Source organism: Procambarus clarkii, chromosome 63 (genome assembly GCF_040958095.1).
Source record: "Procambarus clarkii isolate CNS0578487 chromosome 63, FALCON_Pclarkii_2.0, whole genome shotgun sequence".
Taxonomy (NCBI): domain Eukaryota; kingdom Metazoa; phylum Arthropoda; class Malacostraca; order Decapoda; family Cambaridae; genus Procambarus; species Procambarus clarkii.
The window spans coordinates 13,192,598-13,215,548 of NC_091212.1; the positions used below are offsets into that span (position 1 = coordinate 13,192,598).

The 22,951-nt window shown below is 41.4% G+C and overlaps 1 protein-coding gene across 3 annotated transcripts in view; it reads left to right on the top strand.

The window, feature by feature from the left end:
• Window positions 1-22,951, top strand: part of LOC123769651 (EGFR adapter protein) — a 657,698-nt gene that overhangs the window by 408,991 nt on the left and 225,756 nt on the right. For 2 of the 3 annotated variants that reach the window (XM_069308737.1, XM_069308739.1), the window contains one exon: window positions 4,677-4,754. In XM_069308737.1, the coding sequence (XP_069164838.1) occupies window positions 4,677-4,754 (78 nt within the window). The remainder of the gene's footprint in view (window positions 1-4,676; window positions 4,755-22,951) is intronic. The other variant, XM_069308738.1, reaches the window with a different exon arrangement.

A 22,951-nucleotide genomic window follows, 5' to 3' on the forward strand; every position in this document is an offset into this window, starting at 1 on the left:
TTCACATATTTCACATTTTGAAACAACATGAAAGATATATTTCACAATTTAAAACAACATGAAAGATATATTTCACATTTTGAGACAACATGAAAGATATATTTCACATTTTGAGACAACATGAAAGATATATTTCACATTTTAAAACAATATCAAAGATATATTTCACATTTTGAAACAACATGAAAGATATATTTCACAATTTAAAACAACATGAAAGATATATTTCACATTTTAAAACAACATGAAAGATATATTTCACATTTTTAAACAACATGAAAGATATATTTCACATTTTGAAACAACATCAAAGATATATTTCACATTTTAAAACAATATCAAAGATATATTTCACATTTTGAGACAATATAAAAGTCAGAACTGGGAAAAGTATGCACTACCACGGTAATTAGAGGCCAGAAGTACATAATATTAAATGAGTGAGAGGCAGCAGTAGAAGAGGCAGGGAGGAGGAGAGGCACAGGAGGGAGTCATAATGGAGCAATTAGAGCCAAGGGTGCAACAGTAGAGTAATTAGAGGCAGCTCTTTTTTGGGCCTGCAGAGCGTGGCTCTCCTCTCGTGATGAACCTCCTCAGTGGCACTAGAGTGCCTCTTGATCTTTGCTTTGGGTTGCTAGGGAGTGCCACAGGGGGGGGGGAGGGGATAGGGGAAAGGGAGGATGGATGGATGGATAGATGAGGGGGAGGATAAAGGTGGGTTGGTGTGAAGGTGGAAATGAGAGAGAGAGAGAGAAAGAGAGAGAGAGAGAGAGAGAGAGAGAGAGAGAGAGAGAGAGAGAGAGAGAAAGAGAGAGAGAGAGAGAGACAGAGAGAGAGAGAGACAGAGAGAGAGAGAGAGAGAGAGAGAGAGAGAGAGAGAGAGAGAGAGAGAGAGAGAGAGAGAGAGAGAGAGAGGGAGGCTGGAGGGATAGAGTCCATCTGGGAAAACATATATATATATATATATATATATATATATATATATATATATATATATATATATATATATATATATATATATATATATATATATATATATATATCAGTTTTCCGGATAACGACCTCAAACATTTCAACGACTGGAAACTTTTCTTTTTTTAACGAGCAAACTTTCGCACCGTCTGAAACTCTGACTAATGGTATGTCGGAAATTATGTGACATATTTTAAGTTGGTTATCGATTAATCAATTAATCTGGTGTGTACGAGATTAAGGAGTAATCGGTGGAGGCTTTTTTAAGTCAATTTTCAGGCCATGGTCCTCGAAGCTGTGGCCGACGCTGAAGATGTATATGTATGGAGTATGTATGAATATGTATGAAGACGAATATTTGTTCAATATGTATGTTTTTTTTCGTGTTGTGTAAATCAAAAATGTTAATTTTTCAAATATTTCTGTGCTAAAATCATATGTGTGTTTAGTTTAACTTTGGGTAGGTTAAGTGTGAGTTATGTAGCTCCTGGCAGCGTGTTTTTGAGTGTGTGTGTGTGTGTGTGTGTGTGTGTGTGTGTGTGTGTGTGTGTGTGTGTGTGTGTGTGTGTGTGTGTGTGTGTGTGTGTGTTTTGAATGTTAAAATTGATGCTTGGCCTAAAATCATGTCTATATAAAATATATTCTGGCCTATAAATCATGTCTTTGTCTCAGGTTGAGGCGAACGATTGTAATTCGTCTCATTAACCTTTTGCAGTATGACTGTTGGGTGGTGGGGGACTGTCATAGGGTAGGTTTGAGTCGGCCCAATTGGCCCCCCTTCCTCCTCCTCCCCCCTCCTTTAACAGGCCAGGGGGGAGTAGTCATATATATATACTAATAATGAAATGTTGTAATTGTGTGTTTTAGTAGAAGTTCATATAAGTTTCGCTGAAGTTTTTCAATTTTGAGAACACTGGATTTAATACTTCACGGTCTTGTAGGTACTGCTTAGCAGGTGTGTAAGGGAGGGGGTGTTGGGGGCCAGGTGTGTGTGGGGGAGGAGGAGGTGTTTCCTTGTCGTGTGTATCACTTCCATAGTCAGGTGTGTGTGTGTGTATTTCCTTACACCTGTCCATTTGTACGCTGTCTTCAGCTACATCTTCCAAAGTACATGTCAGGAACGCGGGTTCGAGCCCGTTGTATAGTCACAATAATTTCTCAGACATATTACCTTACGATTTTCTTGAGCACCAAGGAAATTATATATATATATATATATATATATATATATATATATATATATATATATATATATATATATATATATATATATATATATTGTACATTTTAGGGAAAGATTAATGACGAGCTCCCATTATATATGCATTTTAAATTTCAGATTCTGCCCTGGGAGGTAAGGGGGGAATTATATTTTATTAAAGAAAATATTAAGAATAATCCTATTATGATAAGAGGTAATATTTTACCTCTTACACACAGACACACACACACACACACACACACACACACACACACACACACACAGTAAACGCTTGCATAAGCAAGAAAATAATAAAGTTGCATTTTATATATATATTTTTAGTAAATAATTACAGCTCCGGCCCACTCTATCACCCGCCCTCTGGCGACAAGGCTTCGTAGTGATCATGTCTCCATGTTTTCTCTCAAGATAACCGCAGGAAAACATTAGGTGAGGGTATTGTTACGAACCCCCGCAGGGAGGGCTGCAGGCTATCGAGGGGAAATGTGACCCAAGATTGAAGTGAGGATATCATGCTAATCCCCGGAAATATCTCAAGTTAATCATAAATCCTCCAAGATTGTATAAATCCTTGTTATATAATATTTTCTTAATCTCTTTATCTTGAGATGATATTGAGGCTTAGCGGCCATGCAACATGCTAAAACCAGGATATATATATATATATATATATATATATATATATATATATATATATATATATATATATATATATCCTGGTTTTAGCATGTTGCATATATATATATATATATATATATATATATATATATATATATATATATATATATAATATATATATATATATATATATATATATATATATATGTCGTACCTAGTAGCCAGAACGCACTTCTCAGCCTACTATGCATGGCCCGATTTGCCTAATAAGCCAAGTTTTACTGAATTAATATATTTTCTCTATTTTTTTTCTTATGTAATGATAAAGCTACCCATTTCATTATGTATGAGGTCAATTTTTTTTTATTGGAGTTAAAATTAACGTAGATATATGACCAAACCTAACCAACCCTACCTAACCTAACCTAACCTATCTTTATATGTTAGGTTAGGTTAGGTAGCCGAAAAAGTTAGGTTAGGTTAGGTTAGGTAGGTTAGGTAGTCGAAAAAACATTAATTCATAAAAACTAGGCTTATTAGGCAAATCGAGCCTTGCATAGTAGGCTGAGAAGTGCGTTCTGGCTACTAGGTACGACATATATATATATATATATATATATATATATATATATATATATATATATATATATATATATATATATATATATATATATATATATATATGCAAATTAAGTCTATTCCACTATTTAAAGAACAGAACTGTATGCATATAGGTTCATTTGCATAATTGAACTTATGCAAATTAATCTTAGTCTTGATTGGTTTTATTTGCAATTATCCTCACCGCCTACTAGGCAGATTTGCATATGCTAGCCTATGCAACAAGATTCTGGAAAGACCTGGGTAAATACCGGTTTGGAACTGGGGGGATGTTGATTTATGAGACTAATTATTAGGCACCATTAAAGCACGCGCGATCATTTGGTTGTTTCAAGCGTAGGTTAGACATATATAAGAACGAGTTTTGATGGGGGGCAGATATTGGCCTTTTTGCTGTTTAATTAAATAATTGTGTTCTTAGTATAGATCAACAGATCTGTTGTGGTGCTGCATGTTCTGATATGTTCACGGATATAGTTGAGTATAGGGTATAGTATGTGGGGTTATACTCACTAGTTTCCTCATAAACCATATTTTTGGACCAATCCGGACCGTAGCCGGTCCACATCTTGGACCTAAGCCGGTCCAAATAACACTAACATCCCAAAATCCTAACTGAGAATCACTTAATCCCATGGATTAATCAGCCTGTCATTACTCAGATATACTCTCACACGCCTACAAGATTTCAACTCCACAAGAGCCAATAGAAAGGCCCCCCTTGTCTCCTCAATTTAACTACCGAGAACCTTCAATTGCCTTGTTCCCCCCAACTCTTCTATCCTAGCTGTGAATGGGCTATCGTCGTCCAATCACGTCCCATCATGACACTTAAAAAAGACATGACAGCTTGGAGGATCTACAAGCGAGTGATATATATATATATATATATATATATATATATATATATATATATATATATATATATATATATATATATATATATATAATATGACAGTGTCAGACCACGGAGGAAAATTGAAACAGGAATTTCCTTAAGTACTTTCGTAACTTTTACGAAAGTACTTAAGGAAATTCCTGTTTCAATTTTCCTCCGTGGTCTGACACTGTCACATTTTTAATCACGTGTTTATTTTCGTGATATACACACATATATATAATATATACAGGTGTACAGGATCTAGCATGCAGGGGGGTATATAAAAATACATGAGATGCAACATGCTATAAACAACAGTTTAGTGCGCCTGGTAATTGTAAACATTTTCCTCTTTTTTTTCAGCAGGAAGGAGCAAGAAGTAAGCCTGTTCTCCTGGTGATCTCCCTGGCTGGTGTCAAGGTGTGTACACCTGATGGGAAGGTGAGTTGATTGACCTTCAAGTTTGGGGTTGAGTTGAATGTCTTGTCAACTTCTTGAGGGGTTATTTAGGCCAACCACAATAGCTTACTGACCGCCCACGGGATGGGTATGGGGTGTATAATAAAGAAATTGAAATTGACCAACCAGAAACTATAATTTAATCCAGACCTGAAGTATACGAATCTTGAGGTTATCTTGAGATGATTTCGGGGCTTTAGTGTCCCCGCGGCCCGGTCCTCGACCAGGCCTCCACCCCCAGGAAGCAGCCCGTGACAGCTAACTAACACCCAGGTACCTATTTTACTGCTAGGTAACAGGGGCATAGGGTGAAAGAAACTCTGCCCATTGTTTAGGTATATATATATATATATATATATATATATATATATATATATATATATATATATATATATATATATATATAAACACATGAGAATTTCTAGGCCTTATATAGTACATATGTGTGCTATATTAGTCCTAGAAATATTTAATGTTGTTTTTTATTAACTTCATGTTTTTCGGACTTAATAAAATGAATAGTACAACGTTGTACTATCTAATCGCTTAGTACTTCAATGTTTGTACTATGGTTCATATAGCTTCAGAAAGTGCTATCTAAACACGAGGATGATTTAAATAACATTCGCTTATAATTAACAATATTTAACAATGAACCAAAAACCACAAAATATTATACAACCGTAAAAAAAAAATACAATATAAATAATACATCGAGAAACTTGAAACACACACAAAAAAATATATTTGTATAAAAAGCACAATTACATATTTCATGATATATATATAATGTAATATAAATTTAATTTTTAGGGGGCGAAAAGGGGCCTAGACTACACGGGGGGGGGGCAGGGGGGGTTGGTGAGGAAGGTTCGAATGTTATTTCAGGGATTCCCTGAGAATGAATGTGGCCCTAATTTTAATAACAACACGAATTTGCAATTTAAAACAAAGCGTTCTACCGGTTGGAAAACTGAGAAGTAGGAGAAGAAAATATTAAAGTGTTCAGGGAGGACCCACAAGGTGTTTTCTCTGAGTACTCTTTATTTTCTTCTCCGAGGCTATGGGTCCCTACACTTGCACCAGAGATAGTACCCTCTTCTAGGTATATATATATATATATATATATATATATATATATATATATATATATATATATATATATATATATATATATATATATATATATATATATATATATATATTGGTGTATACTGGCAGCAGGTTTTCTTTCAAACATGTTTCATTGAATATGACCGCATATTCTGTATTTATTATTTTCTGGTTTAGGGCTTCTATCCCTCTAACTATTTTCTTAGCATCAGGGCTTAATTGAAATAGGAGTTCTCCAAAACTCATTTTCGTACTTTTAAGGTGAAGAAAAGAAGTGATTTACTATAGAGTGTATTACACTTATTTGTATAATTTGCACGACGTTTCGAACCTCCATGGTTCATTCTCAAGTGAACAGATCTTACAATACTAGTTGATTTTATACCCGCATTAGGTCAGGTGATAATACAATGAAGGTGAAAACATGGGGGGATACATAAGGGATAAACATAGGGGCTGCAGAAGGCTTATTGGCCCATACGAGGCATCTCCTATCTAAACACAAAGATTAATCCGGTGTAATTGGCCTGTTATGTTGGACATTGTCTTCTGTGTTGGCATCGATATGTTCTTGTCTTGTCCTTACTCTCATGGTGGGTAGAGTAAATAGTTCCGTGATTTGGGTGTTCATGGTAGGTCGCTCTATTCTTATGTGAATTGCCTCAAGAATTTGTAATCTTCTTGAATCTTGGGTTTTGTCTATTATGCAAGTATTCTTGTTCAACATTTCTCTTGTTAGAGTAATGTCATGGGCTTGTCTCATGTGATTCCTAGGGGCACCAGATTGAAGATGGCATGTCAAACGCCTCGTCAGCTTGGTCGACGTCATACCTATGTACTTACATTGAAGGTTACATCCTTCGTGGGGGCAAGTGTACATGTATACAACGCTTGACTGCTGTAGAGGGTTCTCCGTCGGCTTCGGGCTGTTTTTGATAAGGAGTTCGGAAGTCTTCTTGGTTTTGTAGAATATTATCAGGTTTATGTTTTGGTTAGGAGTAGTGCTTTTTACTCCTTTACGGATTAATTCTTTCATTATTCTTTCCTCTTTTATATGTTCACTGTGCATGGTTGATTTGTAATATAATTTTATTGGGGGTGTTGTGGTTTCTGTTCTAGGTTCTGAATTATACCAACGGTCCAAGTGTCTTCTTATAGCAGCGTTTATTTCCGCGTTGCTATATCCGTTGTTCACCAATACCTGAGTTACTCTTTCAAACTCTCTACTCACGTTGCTCCATTCAGAGCAGTGGGTAAGCGCTCGACGAATATAAGCATTGAGAACACTGGCTTTGTATCTTTGGGGGCACTCACTTCTACCGTTCAGGCATAATCCTATGTTGGTGGGCTTGGTATATACGTTGGTGCTTAAAGAGGTTCCTGTTTTTGTTATTAGTACATCCAAGAATGGCAGACTGTTATTTTCACTATTTTCATGTGTAAATCGGAGTACTGACTCTCTCTCTAGGTGCTAAGAAAATAGTTAGAGGGATAGAAGCCCTAAACCAGAAAATAATAAATACAGAATATGCGGTCATATTCAATGAAATATATATATATATATATATATATATATATATATATATATATATATATATATATATATATATATATATATATATATATATATATAATGTACAAAAGGCCACCAACCCGGAACTCAACTGAATTCACTGGAAGGCTTTTGAAGGCCCCAAACCGAAGCCCAACCAGCCAGGGTTTTAGAGCAGGTGTTTGGGAATCATCAGAACGCCGGTTCGAGTCTATTGCCTCAAAATTATTTTAATTGATATATCCGGGGGAGACATGATCACCACATACAAGATTCTCGGAGGAATTGTTAGGGACGATAAAGACCGTTGATTTAACACAGGTGGTACACCCCTACACGAGAGGACTCGGGTGGAAACTTGAGTACGCAAATGAGCCATAGAGATATTAGAAAGAACTTTTTTAGTGCAAGAGTGGTTGACAAATGGAATGCATTAGGAAGTGATGTGGTGGAGGCTGACTCCATATACAGCTTCAAGTGTAGATATGATAGAACCCAGTAGGCTCAGGAACCTGTACACCAGTTGACTGACAGTTGAGAGGCGGGACCAAAGAGCCGGAGCTCCTACTAGGCGACCACTCACACTATCCACAGGTTCGACCATACCAGCCATTCCCTGGTTGCTCCCGACCCACCTAGCCCCGACCCGGACACCCCCAGGGAGACATATCAGTGGCCATGGTCGGTTAACACACTCCAGCAGGCGGCCGGATGTGAACTGTATGCAAATGTAATAAAGGAGGACCTGCTTCTCCAACACCTTCAAGACACAAGTGGTGCCATAGTTACCCCTTGGCGTGTCCCAAACAGACTCGAGGCTCGCTGTAAATACCATTGAACTGGCGGTTCCAATGTTCATTTAAGACATTTTAATTGGAGCAACAAATTTCATAAGGACATCGATGTGTTGATGTTTGTTGATAGACTTATGCCACTATAGTCCTTCCCTCCCCCCCACACACACCACAATTATAGGAGCTAATCTTTGCCTTCATTGGAAGAGAAGACATTGGAGACCTATTCACGACATGTAAAATACCCCATGAATAATATAAAATGTTCAAACCTGGGTTGAATCTGCGACCCCAGCATTGCCAGTCGCATATTCTACCACTACACCACAGGGACTTGTGAAAAGTCATTAAATAGGATTTCTATTGAAATTACAGGAAGTCTGAAGGTTCCTTCTGAAGTCAATCCAAGTGTTTACCTTTGATCCACAAGCACTCAGGTGGAGGGGTAGAGTGTGGCCCTACCCCTGACGCCCCAGCTTAGACTAGTCCCAGAACTTAGAGGCATGAGTTGCGAGGAAAGGCTGCGTGAATTGCACCTCGCGTATCCGGAAGACATATGAGTTCGGGGAGACAGGATCACCACATACAAAGTTCTCAGAGGAATTGACAGGGTAGATAACGACAGATTATTAAACACGGGATACACACACAAGGGCACTCAAGTGTGAACTGAGTACCCAAATGAGCCACAGGGATGTTAGAAAGAACTTTTTCAGTGTCAGAGTAGTTAACAGGTGGAATGCATTAGGCAGTGATGTGGTGGAGGCTGACTCCATACACAGTTTCAAATGTAGATATGATAGAGCCCAATAGGCTCAGGAACCTGTACACCAGTTGATTGACAGTTGAGAGGCGGGACCAAAGAGCCAGAGTTCAACCCCCACAAGCACACAGTTGTGTACATACCGTCATATACAGATATGCTGCATATATATATATATATATATATATATATATATATATATATATATATATATATATATATATATATATATATATATATAATTTTTTTTCTGCCTCGTTAGGAACCACTACATCGCATTTTCTTAAAAGACTCGGCCAATTCGTTAAAAAATGCGACGCAGTAGTAAAAAATTAAGGCACTGCAATATTACCGTTTTCTATGCATCGGACTCGATAGTTCAGATGGCCATGCTTGGGTTCGTTCATTTCTGGCCAGGCAAAACGGTTTTATTTTTTACGGAGTGACGAATTCAGTGTGGGCTGAATTTTGGGGAAAACCAATAGGTGTCCTAGTGATTAGATAGACATATATATACACACATATCGCCGCACACATATACTCTCTCGCATACCCCATGGTGGGTTGACTAGGGAACTAATCCATAACCATATGCCTCTGTTCACCCAGCAGCATTTGGGGACCTGTCGGTAAAACTGATTGGCGGGTCGAGTTCTAGGGGAAAATATGAGCTATGGGAAGTGTCGGTATCGTAGCCGTTGGTCGTGATTTAGAATCGGAGCATCCGGTATCGGTATCTAATTGATATCATACAGCATCACTGCACATAGACATGCTATACTCCCTAATAATTATACGGAACAGTAAGAGCTAATTGACCTGTAAGCTCCATATTACGGGTAAGCCAGTGGATCTTTTTGTCTATTAGAAAGCCTAATAGACTTTCCAATAGACCTTTTGTCTATTGGCACGCACTACCCACCCAGTCTTATGTTCCTCTTCTAATGCTTTTGTCTTAAAACCTCCAAGCAAAGCGTCATTAGTAAAATTTTCTCAAGTTAAATTGTCTTAACCCTGGAAACACAAACCGTAACTGTCTGTAATTTTCCGCTTGTTACAACTTGTAATAAAGTTGTTACATCTTGGCTTAACGCATTTATAACGTATTAGAACGTTGTTACAACTTGTAATAAAGTTGTTACATCTTGGCTTAACGCATTTATGACGTATTAGAACGTTGTTACAACTTGTAATAAAGTTGTTACATCTTGGCTTAACGCGTTTATAACGTATTAGAACGTTGTTACAACTTGTAATAAAGTTGTTACATCTTGGCTTAACGCGTTTATAACGTATTAGAACGTTGTTACAACTTGCTATATTGGCTGGTATAACTGGTTAGGAGGTGTTAAAACTTGTTCGAACGTTGTACCAACGTCGTAGTTTCTTAAGTGTGTTTGGCGGGAATTCTTGCCGTCAGGACTGTGTTCTATTTACCGAACGAAAGTTCATGTAGAACAAATTGAACTGAACGTTTTCCGTAACGGTGAGTAACGCCGCAATGGCTGACGTAAGGAAGGGACATCCCCCCGCCGTCGACGGAAAACACATCAGACGCCATTTAGACTGGTTCCCCCTCTCCACGTTGATTTAATTCAATTCCGTTTTCTTTCGCCCTCACTCGCGGCATTTTCAATTTGTTTGTCATTCCTCGCGGGATAAATAGTAGATTGGAAGGATTGGGATGGAGGGAGGGAGGGATTTGAAGGAGGGGATTGGAAGAGTGAAGATGGTGGGAGTGTGGGTAGAGCGAATTGTTGAATATTTTTGTTATATTCCGGTGGTACCAAATACATTTTCTTTTTTGGGAGGTTGATAGAGCGCAAGACAAGTACGGGCTCACCATAGGCCGTGCTACTTGGAACTAAATATGTCTGACTCTTGCAAATCCACTGAAGAGGAAAAAAAAGGTAAGATGTGGATAATATAGACAATGATATAAAATTATAATGAGTATATATACCTGCATATTATCAAGATTAGGTTCCAGATAACTCCCAGTGAAGCCTGGTGAATGAATATATGTTGTTGCTGTAGCTAAAAGTATATGGTATATTAGTAGTTATATCTGTGTGTGTGGGGTTATCTTGAGATGATTTCGGGGCTTTTTAGTGTCCCCGCGGCCCGGTCCTCGACCAGGCCTCCACCCCCAGGGAGCAGCCCGTGACAGCTGACTAACTCCCAGGTACCTATTTTACTGCTAGGTAACAGGAGCATAGGGTGAAAGAAACTCTGCCCATTGTTTCTCGCCGGCGCCCAGGATCGAACCCGGGACCACAGGATCACAAGTCCAGCGTGCTGTCCGCTCGGCCGACCGGCTCCCTGAAGGGAGGGAAGAGATAGTAAAGCTTTAAATTAGCTGCAACAGCGAGAGCTTTTAGCTCGCAAATGAAACACAATAGCATTTTGTTCCTGAATACTTTTTTTTTTTTGTTCTTCTCCTTTGTATATTTTCATTATGTCGTGAGCTTTGTTGCTGCTACTTGCACGTTGCGTGTTCCCTGCTGTTCTGTGTGTTCCTCTTTACTCAATATTTTTGGGTTGCATGATTCTGCAATGTTTCTATTTGGCGTTTATTTTGATCCCAGTGCTGTATAGTCTTAATGGCTTGGCGCTTTCCCCCCCCCCCCCTGATACTTCCTTTCCCTTGTGTGTGTGTGTGTGTGTGTGTAATTACCTAAGTGTAGTTACAGGATGAAAGCTACGCTCGTGGTGTCCCGTCTTCCCAGCAGGAAGACACACACCCACACACACACACACACACACACACACACACACACACACACACACACACACACACACACACACACACACACACACACACAGACACACAGACACACACACACACCCAGCGTGTGTGTGTGTGTGTGGGTGTGTGGGTGTGGGTGTATTCAGGGTGGGGCCCCAATTGTACTCGCCTAATTGTGTGCTTGCCAGGCTTGGGCTTTAGAGCTTGGGTCCCACCTTTGCAGTTAAATCAGAAGTAGAATGTCTCATATATATCATAACCTTTTTATTCTCTGTAGGAAGTTTCCCAGTTTCTTCTAAAAATTCAAAGTATCAAATTCAAAGTTGATTTTATAATATTAATATTTATAAAATATCAAAAATATATAATATAAAACTAGAATTTTTAATAGGCCACTCCACTGTGGAGTGCCAGAGGGGAGATATAGGGGGGAAGAGCCTTTTGTTTTTCTAATATATATATATAGTGATTCGAACAGGTTCGAACCCCCCTCGGGGATCATCCGCGGGGTCTTACCTGTTCTTTTTTCCTGTGTGTATGTCCTTCTCCTGCTTCCCATTTATCAAACGTCTGGTCTTGCCTGTGTTCCATTTATCTGGATTGTTCCCCTTCTCTCTCTCTCTCTCTCTCTCTCTCTCTCTCTCTCTCTCTCTCTCTCTCTCTCTCTCTCTCTCTCTCTCTCTCTCTCTCTCTCTCTCTCTCTCTCTCTACCCCCTCCCTTCCTCTCTCTCTCTCTCTACCCCCTCCCTTCCTCTCTCTCTCTCTCTCTCTCTCTCTCTCTCTCTCTCTCTCTCTCTCTCTCTCTCTCTCTCTCTCTCTCTCTCTCTCTCTCTCTCTCTCTCTACCCCCCTCCCTTCCACTGCCTCTCTCTCTCTCTCTCTCTCTGTCTCTGTCTCTCTCTCTCTGTCTCTCTCTCTCTGTCTCTCTCTCTCTCTCTCTCTCTCTCTCTCTCTCTCTCTCTCTCTCTCTCTCTCTCTCTCTCTCTCTCTCTCTCTCTCTCTCTCTCTCTCTCTACCCCCTCCCTTCCTCCCCCCTCTCTCTCTCTCTCTCTCTCTCTCTCTCTCTCTCTCTCTCTCTCTCTCTCTCTCTCTCTCTCTCTCTCTCTCTCTCTCTCTCTCTCTCTCTCTCTCTCTACCCCCTCCCTTCCTCCCCCCCCTCTCTCTCTCTCTCTCTCTCTACCCCCTCCCTTCCTCCCCCCCCCTCTCTCTCTCTCTCTCTCTCTCTCTCTCTCTCTCTCTCTCTCTCTCTCTCTCTCTCTCTCTCTCTCTCTCTCTCTCTCTCTCTCCTTCCCCCGTCCTTCCCACACACAAAAGCGGCCAATATTCTTCTCCTAATCTCTCCTTCTCATATTTTTTCTGTCTCATTTCCTTTCCCTCTCACATTCTCTCTCTCTCCCTCTTTCTCTTCCACCACTTCATCCATCTTCATAAACCGCTCTTCCCCCCTTCTCTCTCTCTCTCTCTCTCTCTACCTCGTTAATTTCACCTTTTTAACTGTCCTTTTTTTTCCTCTTCTGCTATTCCCTTGTTTGGTCTCCACCCCACTTCCCCCCTACCCTCCCCCCCCCTTGTTATTACTCCTCCTCCATCCACCACTTTTATCTTCATCTTCTCTTCTCCCTTTGTTGCTCAATTTTTTGTTTGTTTTGTAATTTGGCTTCTATTTCCCTCTTTTTTTCCCTCTAATCTTCCTGTCCACCTCTTTCTCACAAAGAATAAATAGATAGAATTTAATGCAAACGCCTTTTTTTTCATGCTGGAAAGTCAGGAAATAGATTGGCTTTATATACTTTATATAAATACTAGTGGCTTTACAAGATTGTAAAATACTATGCTATGTATTCTCACAAACCCAATGATTTGGGTCGTTAAGAGGCATGCTAATATTAATTGAAAATTGTAATACTAATTATTTATTGAATTATAAACATGATATAAACAATATCAAAAATCGAATAATTAGAATAATTAGAATAGAAATAATGCAATAATTACAATAGAATGATTGCAATTATTAGGAAGACAATAATGATAGCAATCTAGTATTAACATTTACCTCAATCATCCCAATTATTGTTTTGAAAAAAACGTAAAAAAGTTATTGATGAACATCAATCACTTGTGTTCTTAATATTGTTCAGCACCTGGTGATAAATGGAAAACTATAACTCAATAATAACAACTATAATCAAACTAATAAAACTATAACTCAATAATAACAACTATAACTCAAACTAATAAAACTATAACTCAATAATAACAACTATAACTCAAACTAATAAAACTATAACTCAATAATAACAACTATAACTCAAACTAATAAAACTATAACTCAATAATAACAACTATAACTCAAACTAATAAAACTATAACTCAATAATAACAACTATAACTCAAACTAATAAAACTATAACTCAATAATAACAACTATAACTCAAACTAATAAAACTATAACTCAATAATAACAACTATAACTCAAACTAATAAAACTATAACTCAATAATAACAACTATAACTCAAACTAATAAAACTATAACTCAATAATAACAACTATAACTCAAACTAATAAAACTATAACTCAATAATAACAACTATAACTCAAACTAATAAAACTATAACTCAATAAATAACTCAAATGTCTGAACGAGAGAGAGAGACAAGGGGGGGGAGGGTTATAAAGGTCAAGATATTGTACAGGAAAGCAATTATTAACAGTAGTGCATTTATGGGGGGAAAATAAATATGGTTTTCCTGGACTCCGAGTCATTAGTAGTGAAATTCTGGACAAAAATCATGGTTTATTTATGTAGTAAGTCATGATTAGTTGAGTATTTCTGGACAGAATCAGTAGGAGCAATGTATTCTTGGACAGAATCAGTTTAAGAGCAATGTATTCTTGGACGGAATCAGTATAGGAACAATATATTCCTGGACAGAATCAGTATAGGAGCAATGTATTCTTGGACAGAATCAGTATAGGAGCAATGTATTCTTGGACAGAATCAGTATAGGAGCAATGTATTCCTGGACAGAATCAGTATAGGAGCAATGTATTCTTGGACAGAATCAGTATAGGAGCAATGTATTTTTGGACAGAATCAGTAGGAGCAATGTATTCTTGGACAGAATCAGTATAGGAGCAATGTATTCTTGGACAGAATCAGTATATGAGCAATGTATTCTTGGACAGAATCAGTATAGGAACAATATATTCCTGGACAGAATCAGTATAGGAGCAATGTATTCCTGGACAGAATCAGTATAGGAGCAATGTATTCTTGGACAGAATCACAACTTATAGTGTTGTTTCGAACACAAACAGTTAAGTAGTGTACATTCAAGCAACAATTTATAAACACCTTTAGCCTATTATTTGTAAACAAACTAGCTGCTTTAGCTCTTGGGCTCCGCCTCTTTCAACCGTAATAACTATGCATAATTTAACCACTAATGAGTGATTAGAGAACAAGGGGGGGGGGAGTTCTAGATACAAATGACCTTGAAAAGGAATCGAATCATTGGCTGTTATGGAATTAGTTCGTATAGGAAGCCTACTTTTCTAAGTAGGGAGTTTACTTAGAAAGTTTGTTCACGAAGTTAGCAAAATAAAGGTGTGGGATCAAGTACTCAAAGTATTAACTTAGTCTACAGAGCAAACTCCTTAAAGTTTACAGTAATAGACGTGGTATCCAACTGAAAGGGTTAATGCGTATGATTTCCAGGAATAGAGGGTTAAGAGGCGGGTCCCAGGAGCTCAAGGTTGCCCTTGTTTACAGATAGAAGCTATATGCCCTATAGGGAGCCGGTCGGCCGAGCGGACAGCACGCTGGACTTGTGATCCTGTGGTCCTGGGTTCGATCCCAGGCGCCGGCGAGAAACAATGGGCAGAGTTTCTTTCACCCTATGCCCCTGTTACCTAGCAGTAAAATAGGTACCTGGGTGTTAGTCAGCTGTCACGGGCTGCTTCCTGGGGGTGGAGGCCTGGTCGAGGACCGGACTGCGGGGACACTTAAGCCCCGAAATCATCTCAAGATAACCTCAAGATAGCTCGCCAGTTCTGAGCACACACTTGACACGGAAGTATAATACTCACATACTCACAGGATTATACTCACAAATTTTAGACGGCGGTGGTGGGGAGGTGGCCCTAGGTCCCTGATAGCTGAGTGGACAGCGCTTCGGATTCATAGTCCTGAGGTTCCGGGTTCGATCCCCGGTGGAGGCGGAAACAAATGGGGCAGAGTTTGTTTCATCCTGATGTCTCTGTTCACCTAGCAGTAAATAGGTATACCTGGGAGTTAGACAGCTGCTCCAGGGCTGCTTCCTGAGGGATCTGTAACAAAAAAGGAGGCCTGGTCGAGGACCGAGCCGCGGGGACGCTAAGTCCCAAAACCATCTCAAGATAACCCTTAAGATCTCAAGATATCTTGGCCGCTCAGAGGACCACCACCTGATGTGGAGTGTGTGTGGCCCAATGGTTTCAAGCACAGTGGCCCAACCGCTACTCACTGGCCCATTTTTCACCATCTTTGGCGATAGGTTTTCCTCAAGATGATGTGACTGGAAGCTGAAGATGTTTGCTCGAGTGATGAGAATATAATGGCGGGAGGCTGGAGATGGGCGCTGGAAAATTATTCATATTATCACAGGATAATCCAAATGCTTTTTTGCAAAAAATTACGAAGAATAGGTACCACGTGATTGTGAAAATGATTGGGCAGTATACATGCACCCATATGTATACCATACATGGACCATTTACACGGTGATTGGGCGTGTTGTGGTTGTGGGTGGTAGTGGGAAAGGTTATTCAGAGGGATGCTCTCGGACGCAGGTTCGAATCCTCGTCACGGCCCTTGTCGATTTCTTATTCAGAGGTATATTTTTTTTTTTTTGGAGTTTTTTGTAGATTTTTTTAAGTGTATGGGAGACACTTAAAAGTGTCTCCCATACACTTAAATCTTAATGGGAGACATTAAGTGTATGGCACCTCTCCCATAATATTAAATTATGGGAGAGGTGAGGAGAGAGGTAGTAGATGATAGGGGAGATAGGTGGAACATGTGGATAAAGAGAGAGATGAGAGTAGGAGAGAGAGAGAGAGAGAGAGAGAGAGAGAGAGAGAGAGAGAGAGAGAGAGAGAGAGAGAGAGAGAGAGAGAGAGAGCTTGGAGAAGCAGAGACAGCACAGTCAAGGTTCGATCCTGCAATACCAGGAATCACCCTACTGGCATATACAAACCAACCAATACAACCCCAAAAAAATAAACGTAATATATATTTGATTTAGCTCGGTTTAGGGTTAGTTTGACGCACCATTTAATGTCAATGGACTTGAAATAGTCTCAATAGTGAGACTATTGAATCCCACCATTTAAAACCAAATAAAAATAATGAACACCTTGTAAAATTCAACCACACGTGGTGAGACAAGGAAGAAGCAAGACGGTGGACAGAAAAGGACTAAGAAGTATCCAGGTAAAACATCTTTTTAAGAAGAGGAGGGCATCTGAGAGGTGCTTAACTCGGCGACTTGTTCAAGACGTCTGCCAAGATCCTGGCAAGATGGTCTTGAAAACCCTTTACCACAGGTGCTGGGGTTTAAGTCAGCTCAAGATGGTGAGGTTTACGACAATCAGCTGGCGGGGTTTCCGGCTTCGCTGCCTGCTGGCGGTTATATCCGGCTGTATCATGGGTTATATCCGGGTTATATCCATGATATACCACTTGCTTATAGCCGCCAGGGGTGAGAATATGCGGGTGTATAATACCACACCCTCCCTCCCATTGGGTTTTGAAGGGAGATGGTTATCTTGAGACGGTTATCTTGAGATGATTTCGCTGTTTTTAGTGTCCCCACGGCCCGGTCCAGGCCTCCACCCCCAGGAAGCAGCCCGTGACAGCTGACTAACACCCAGGTACCTATTTTACTGCTAGGTAACAGGGGGGCATAGGGTGAAAGAAACTCTGCCAAGGGGGGTAGAAGGGTTCTCCCACGGTGAGAGACTGTGTATGTGTTCTCCCACGGTGGTAACGACACCAGAGAGGGAGAAAGGGCGCGGGCAAGAGATGAATTGGTTGGAAATTGTGTGGACGGAGGCAGGCCAAGAGGGCGGTTGGATCTTAAGTGGATTACTGTCGAGCAGTAACTCGGGTCGTCCATACAACGTGTCCACCCTTGACTGTCCCAAGACGGGGACAGGGTGAAGGGGGACGGGTGACAGGCCTTGGGAGAGTAGTGAGAGGCTGAGAAGCGGAGTAGACAAATTCAAGGAACTGGGGAGACAGACAGACAGAGAGAGAGAGAGAGAGAGAGAGAGAGAGAGAGAAACAGAGAGAGAGAGAGAGACAGAGACAGACAGACAGACAGACAGACAGACAGACAGACAGACAGACAGACAGAGAGAGAGAGAGAGAGAGAGAGAGAGAGAGAGAGAGAGAGACAGACAGAGACAGACAGAGACAGACAGAGACAGACAGAGACAGACAGAGACAGACAGAGACAGACAGAGACAGACAGAGACAGACAGACAGAGACAGACAGAGACAGACACAGACAGACAGACAGACAGACAGACAGACAGACAGACAGACAGACAGACAGACAGACAGACAGAGAGTAAGGGAGGGGTTTTAGGAGTAATGGGACTTGGTAGGGAAGTAGTGTGAAGGAGTCACACTACTTCCCTACTTCCCTACTTCACACTATGGAAGCAGGTCTGAGGGAATAGTGTCAAAAGGGGAAGAGGGAGAATAGTTGCTCAGGAGGGGAGTGAGGGGTTATGAGGAAGATTGTGAGTAGATATGGTGAAGAGTGTTCCAGAGTGGTGAAGTAGTTGGTGCAGCGGTCTTGTGGCGAGGCCTAAGAGCGAACAAAGGGGTGTGAGAGTGAGGGGGGGGATGGTTGATGGAAAAGGGGATAAAAGGAAAGGCGTAGGAGGGGTGTAAGATAGAGAAAAGTGAGGGAGAGGGAGATAGAGGGGATGAGGGGTCAGGAAGGAAGTAATTAGGGTAAAGTACTGAGAGCCAGAAATTAAGAGTCCTTGGCAATAGGGCTCTTGGCTGTTATATTATTAACATATTTTGGTATATCTACACTTATACAGCGACCCTATACTATATAAAGTGTCTCCCTCACGTAGTGGAGGTGTCTGGGAAGCCACTAGCGGACCTCATCAATATATTACATCTAAACGGAGTGAACAAATCCACAAGGGCCGTGACGAGGATTCGAACCTGCGTCCGGGAGCATCCCAGACACTGCCTTAATCGACTGATCTAAACGGAGTGTTGCCCACACAATGGAAGCACAGTGATTGTCCCCCATACCGGAGCCAACGGATCCTGGAAGCCAACGGATCCTGGAAGCCAACGGATCCTGGAAGCCAACGGATCCTGGAAGCCAACGGATCCTGGAAGCCAACGGATCCTGGAAGCCAACGGATCCTGGAAGCCAACGGATCCTGGAAGCCAACGGATCCTGGAAGCCAACGGATCCTGGAAGCCAACGGATCCTGGAAGCCAACGGATCCTGGAAGCCAACGGATCCTGGAAGCCAACGGATCCTGGAAGCCAACGGATCCTGGAAGCCAACGGATCCTGGAAGCCAACGGATCCTGGAAGCCAACGGATCCTGGAAGCCAACGGATCCTGGAAATCACCATTAATTCCCTGGAAACACAAACCGAAACTTGTCTCTATTTTCAGCTTGTTACAACTTGTAATCAAGTTGTTACATCTTGGCTTAACGTGTTTATGACGTATTAGAACGTTGTTACAACTTGCTATATTGGTTGTTATAACTGGTTAGGAGGGGTTAAAAACTTGTTTTAACGTTGTACCAACGTCGTAGTTTCGGTGTGTGTTTGGCGGGCTAGAGTTCTTAGTCTCGTATCATACACATGCGAGGTGCTTCATAGCTTCATAGGTGCTTCATAGCTTCATAGGTGCTTCATAGGTGCTTCATAGGTGCTTCATAGCATCATCTTAACTCTTCTGACCATAAAACGGGTAGACTTAAGGAAGAGGTCAACGAATTTCTTCAAGGACGGAACGTCACAAATTATATTGTTAATTATTTAGCTAATAACACAATTAAGTGGTGATATCAGAGGAGCATCCAATCAGACACAAAGGATTGCGATCCTAGATGAGCTTGCGTACATAGGTGTCAAGTGAAGGTTCAGGAAATCGATTGAAGTCTCGTGCTTAGAAAGGAAATCCAAAGTCAATTTCGACGGATCCGATTCGATAGCAATGAATATGGAACCCTTGAAGGAGGAGGTGGAGTGCCAACCCCTGAAGAAGGAGGAGTGCCAACCCCTGAATGAGGGGGTGCCAAGTCCAACACTATATTCAACGTCCTTATGAACGCCACTGCTAATACTGAATTTCCGGAAGAAACCCAAGAAATGAGATCTGTGGATATTCAGGGACAAGCCTCGACCATTGCCCCCTCATTAGGGGGGCCTCGTAGCCTGGTGGATAGCGCGCAGGACTCGTAATTCTGTGGCGCGGGTTCGATTCCCGCACGAGGCAGAAACAAATGGGCAAAGTTTCTTTCACCCTGAATGCCCCTGTTACCTAGCAGTAAATAGGTACCTGGGAGTTAGTCAGCTGTCACGGGCTGCTTCCTGGGGGTGGAGGCCTGGTCGAGGACCGGGCCGCGGGGACACTAAAGCCCCGAAATCATCTCAAGATAACCATTGGAAAAATTAAGCGATAATCGCTGATATCAAGAGTCAAGAGAGCTGTGTACATTCTAACCAATCAGGGAAGGGTGATCAGATTCCTGTGGATTTCCTCCCACGTTGGAATCTGTGGAAGTGAATGAGCAGATGTGCTGAGGACATTGAAAACGACCATGTCGAATAAGCTGACCAGACCACACACTAGAAAATGAAGGGACGACGACGTTTCGGTCCATCCTGGACCATTCACAGTCGACTTGAGAATGGTCCAGGACGGACCGAAACGTCGTCGTCCCTTCACCTTCTAGTGTGTGGTCTGGTCAAATCACGACTAGAAGTTCGAGGAATCAGGAAAGAACACCGTGACAAGGAACTTAGGGAAATAACGATAGAAGAACAGATTGGCGAATCTGTACCCTGGTACAATGTGGTTGCAGCTGGCAAAACCCAATCATTATAGACGAAAGTTTCCGAGGGAGAGAATCAGTAATAGCGAGAATTCGTCCTGGATACAAATACCCATGGAGCTTCGGATTGGAACCAACATCTAAACAGATGAGCCGCAGAATCTGTGGTGAGAGTGACGGACACGGCCTTGACCACTACCAGAGAGACTGTACCCTGCACCCTAAGAGACATTACAAAAACAAACAGAATTATAACCCCCCCCCTACATTGTTCTAGTTAGCAAAACATTATTTGTCATTAGATATAATAAAATACTCGCTTTTAACCCGCGAAACAACGCGAGTTTAGGAGTTGGACAAATCTTGTTTGATAAACTGTTCACTTGAGACAGTTAAGCAAGTCCCTGCTAAGTCTGGGTACAAGTAACGGGACATTGATCACTAGTTACCTGCCACAGGTAACGGTAGCCACCTGCCACAGGTAACGGTAGCCACCTGCCACAGGTAACGGTAGCCACCTGCCACAGGTAACGGTAGCCACCTGCCACAGGTAACGGTAGCCACCTGCCACAGGTAACGGTAGCCACCTGCCACAGGTAACGGTAGCCACCAGCCTCAGATAACGGTAGCCACCTGCCACAGATAACGGTATAGCCACCTGCCACAGATAACGGTATAGCCACCTGCCACAGATAACGATATAGCCACCTACCTCAGATAACAGTAACCCAACCATGATCCTAGCAACCACTGTGTCGCACAGTCTGGTCGACGTTTCGACCTGCCCCATATACACTAGTCTAATACATCGTATTTTTAACGCAGTCGACCAAACCATCAAAAACTGTAGAGGGGTGTGTCAGTAGACATTAAAGCACCGTAATATTGACGTATTTCTTAGCATCAACGTAGATAGCTTAGATGCGCTTCTGACCCTTCAACGTTTCTGGCTAGTAAAATATTTTTTTTGCAAATAGGGTCGATGGATAGGCTGGGGGGGAAGAGGGGGTTGGTAATGGGGGATTGGTGGGGAGAGACGGAAGGGGGGAGAGACAGGAAGGGGGGGGGTGTTACGACTTAAGACGGAGTCGACAGAGGGGGAATGAGGCGTTCAGACTTGAACTAAACCCAAATTCCTTTGATTATTTCTGATTTTTTTTTGTGTGCCATTTCTCATTTTCAATTACAAAAAAAAACAGTTGCAATGTCGAATAAGTTGTTAAATAATAGTTTTAAACTAATCCTAGGAAGTGTTTGGGAAAGTTTGGGGATTGGCAAACCTTGAACAAGTTACCTGAACTTAGTTGTCGGATTAGCCAGTCTTCTTTCCCGTCCTCTTTCCCTCCCTTCATTCTCTCTCCCTTCATTATCCCTCTCTTCATTCACTCCATTCCTGTTCCTCCAAAAATATCTTTCTAATTCTTCTACATTCCTTTAGTTATTTTCCTAAAATCCAAATACTTTTATTACAAACAAAGATTTATTCTCCTGGAAACATATCTTGAGGTTATCTTGAGATGATTTCGGGGCTTTAGTATCCCCGCGGCCCGGTCCTCGACCAGGCCTCCACCCCCCCCAGGAAGCAGCCCGCGACAGCTGACTAACACCCAGGTACCTATTTTACTGCTAGGTAACAGGGGCATAGGGTGAAAGAAACTCTGCCCATTGTTTCTTGCCGGCGCCTGGGATCGAACCCAGATCCACAGGATCACAAGTCCAGCGTGCTGTCCGCTCGGCCGACCGGATCCCTAACATACAAAGAGGTTAAGAAACAGCGTGAAGACGCGACCAAAGACGACGGAACCATCGTCGCCTGAGGGAAGGGAAGATGGGAAGAGGAATAAATGAGATAGGAGGAAAATAAGGAGAAAGCGACATTGGGTGAAGGACTCGAGGGAGAGAGAGGAGGGAAGAGGAGTGTAGGTCATGACTCACCATGGAAGGGGGGATGGAATAGGAAGAGGTCGTAGCGGAAAAGGGGGTCCCAGACAGTGAGAGTAACTCAGAGGTCGAGATGGGACAAAGACGGGGGTAGTGAGGAGACGAAATAGGTGATAAAGAGGTCCAGTGGAACGAGGAATCAGAGAGCCAAGAATGAAGTGATCTTGTGAAA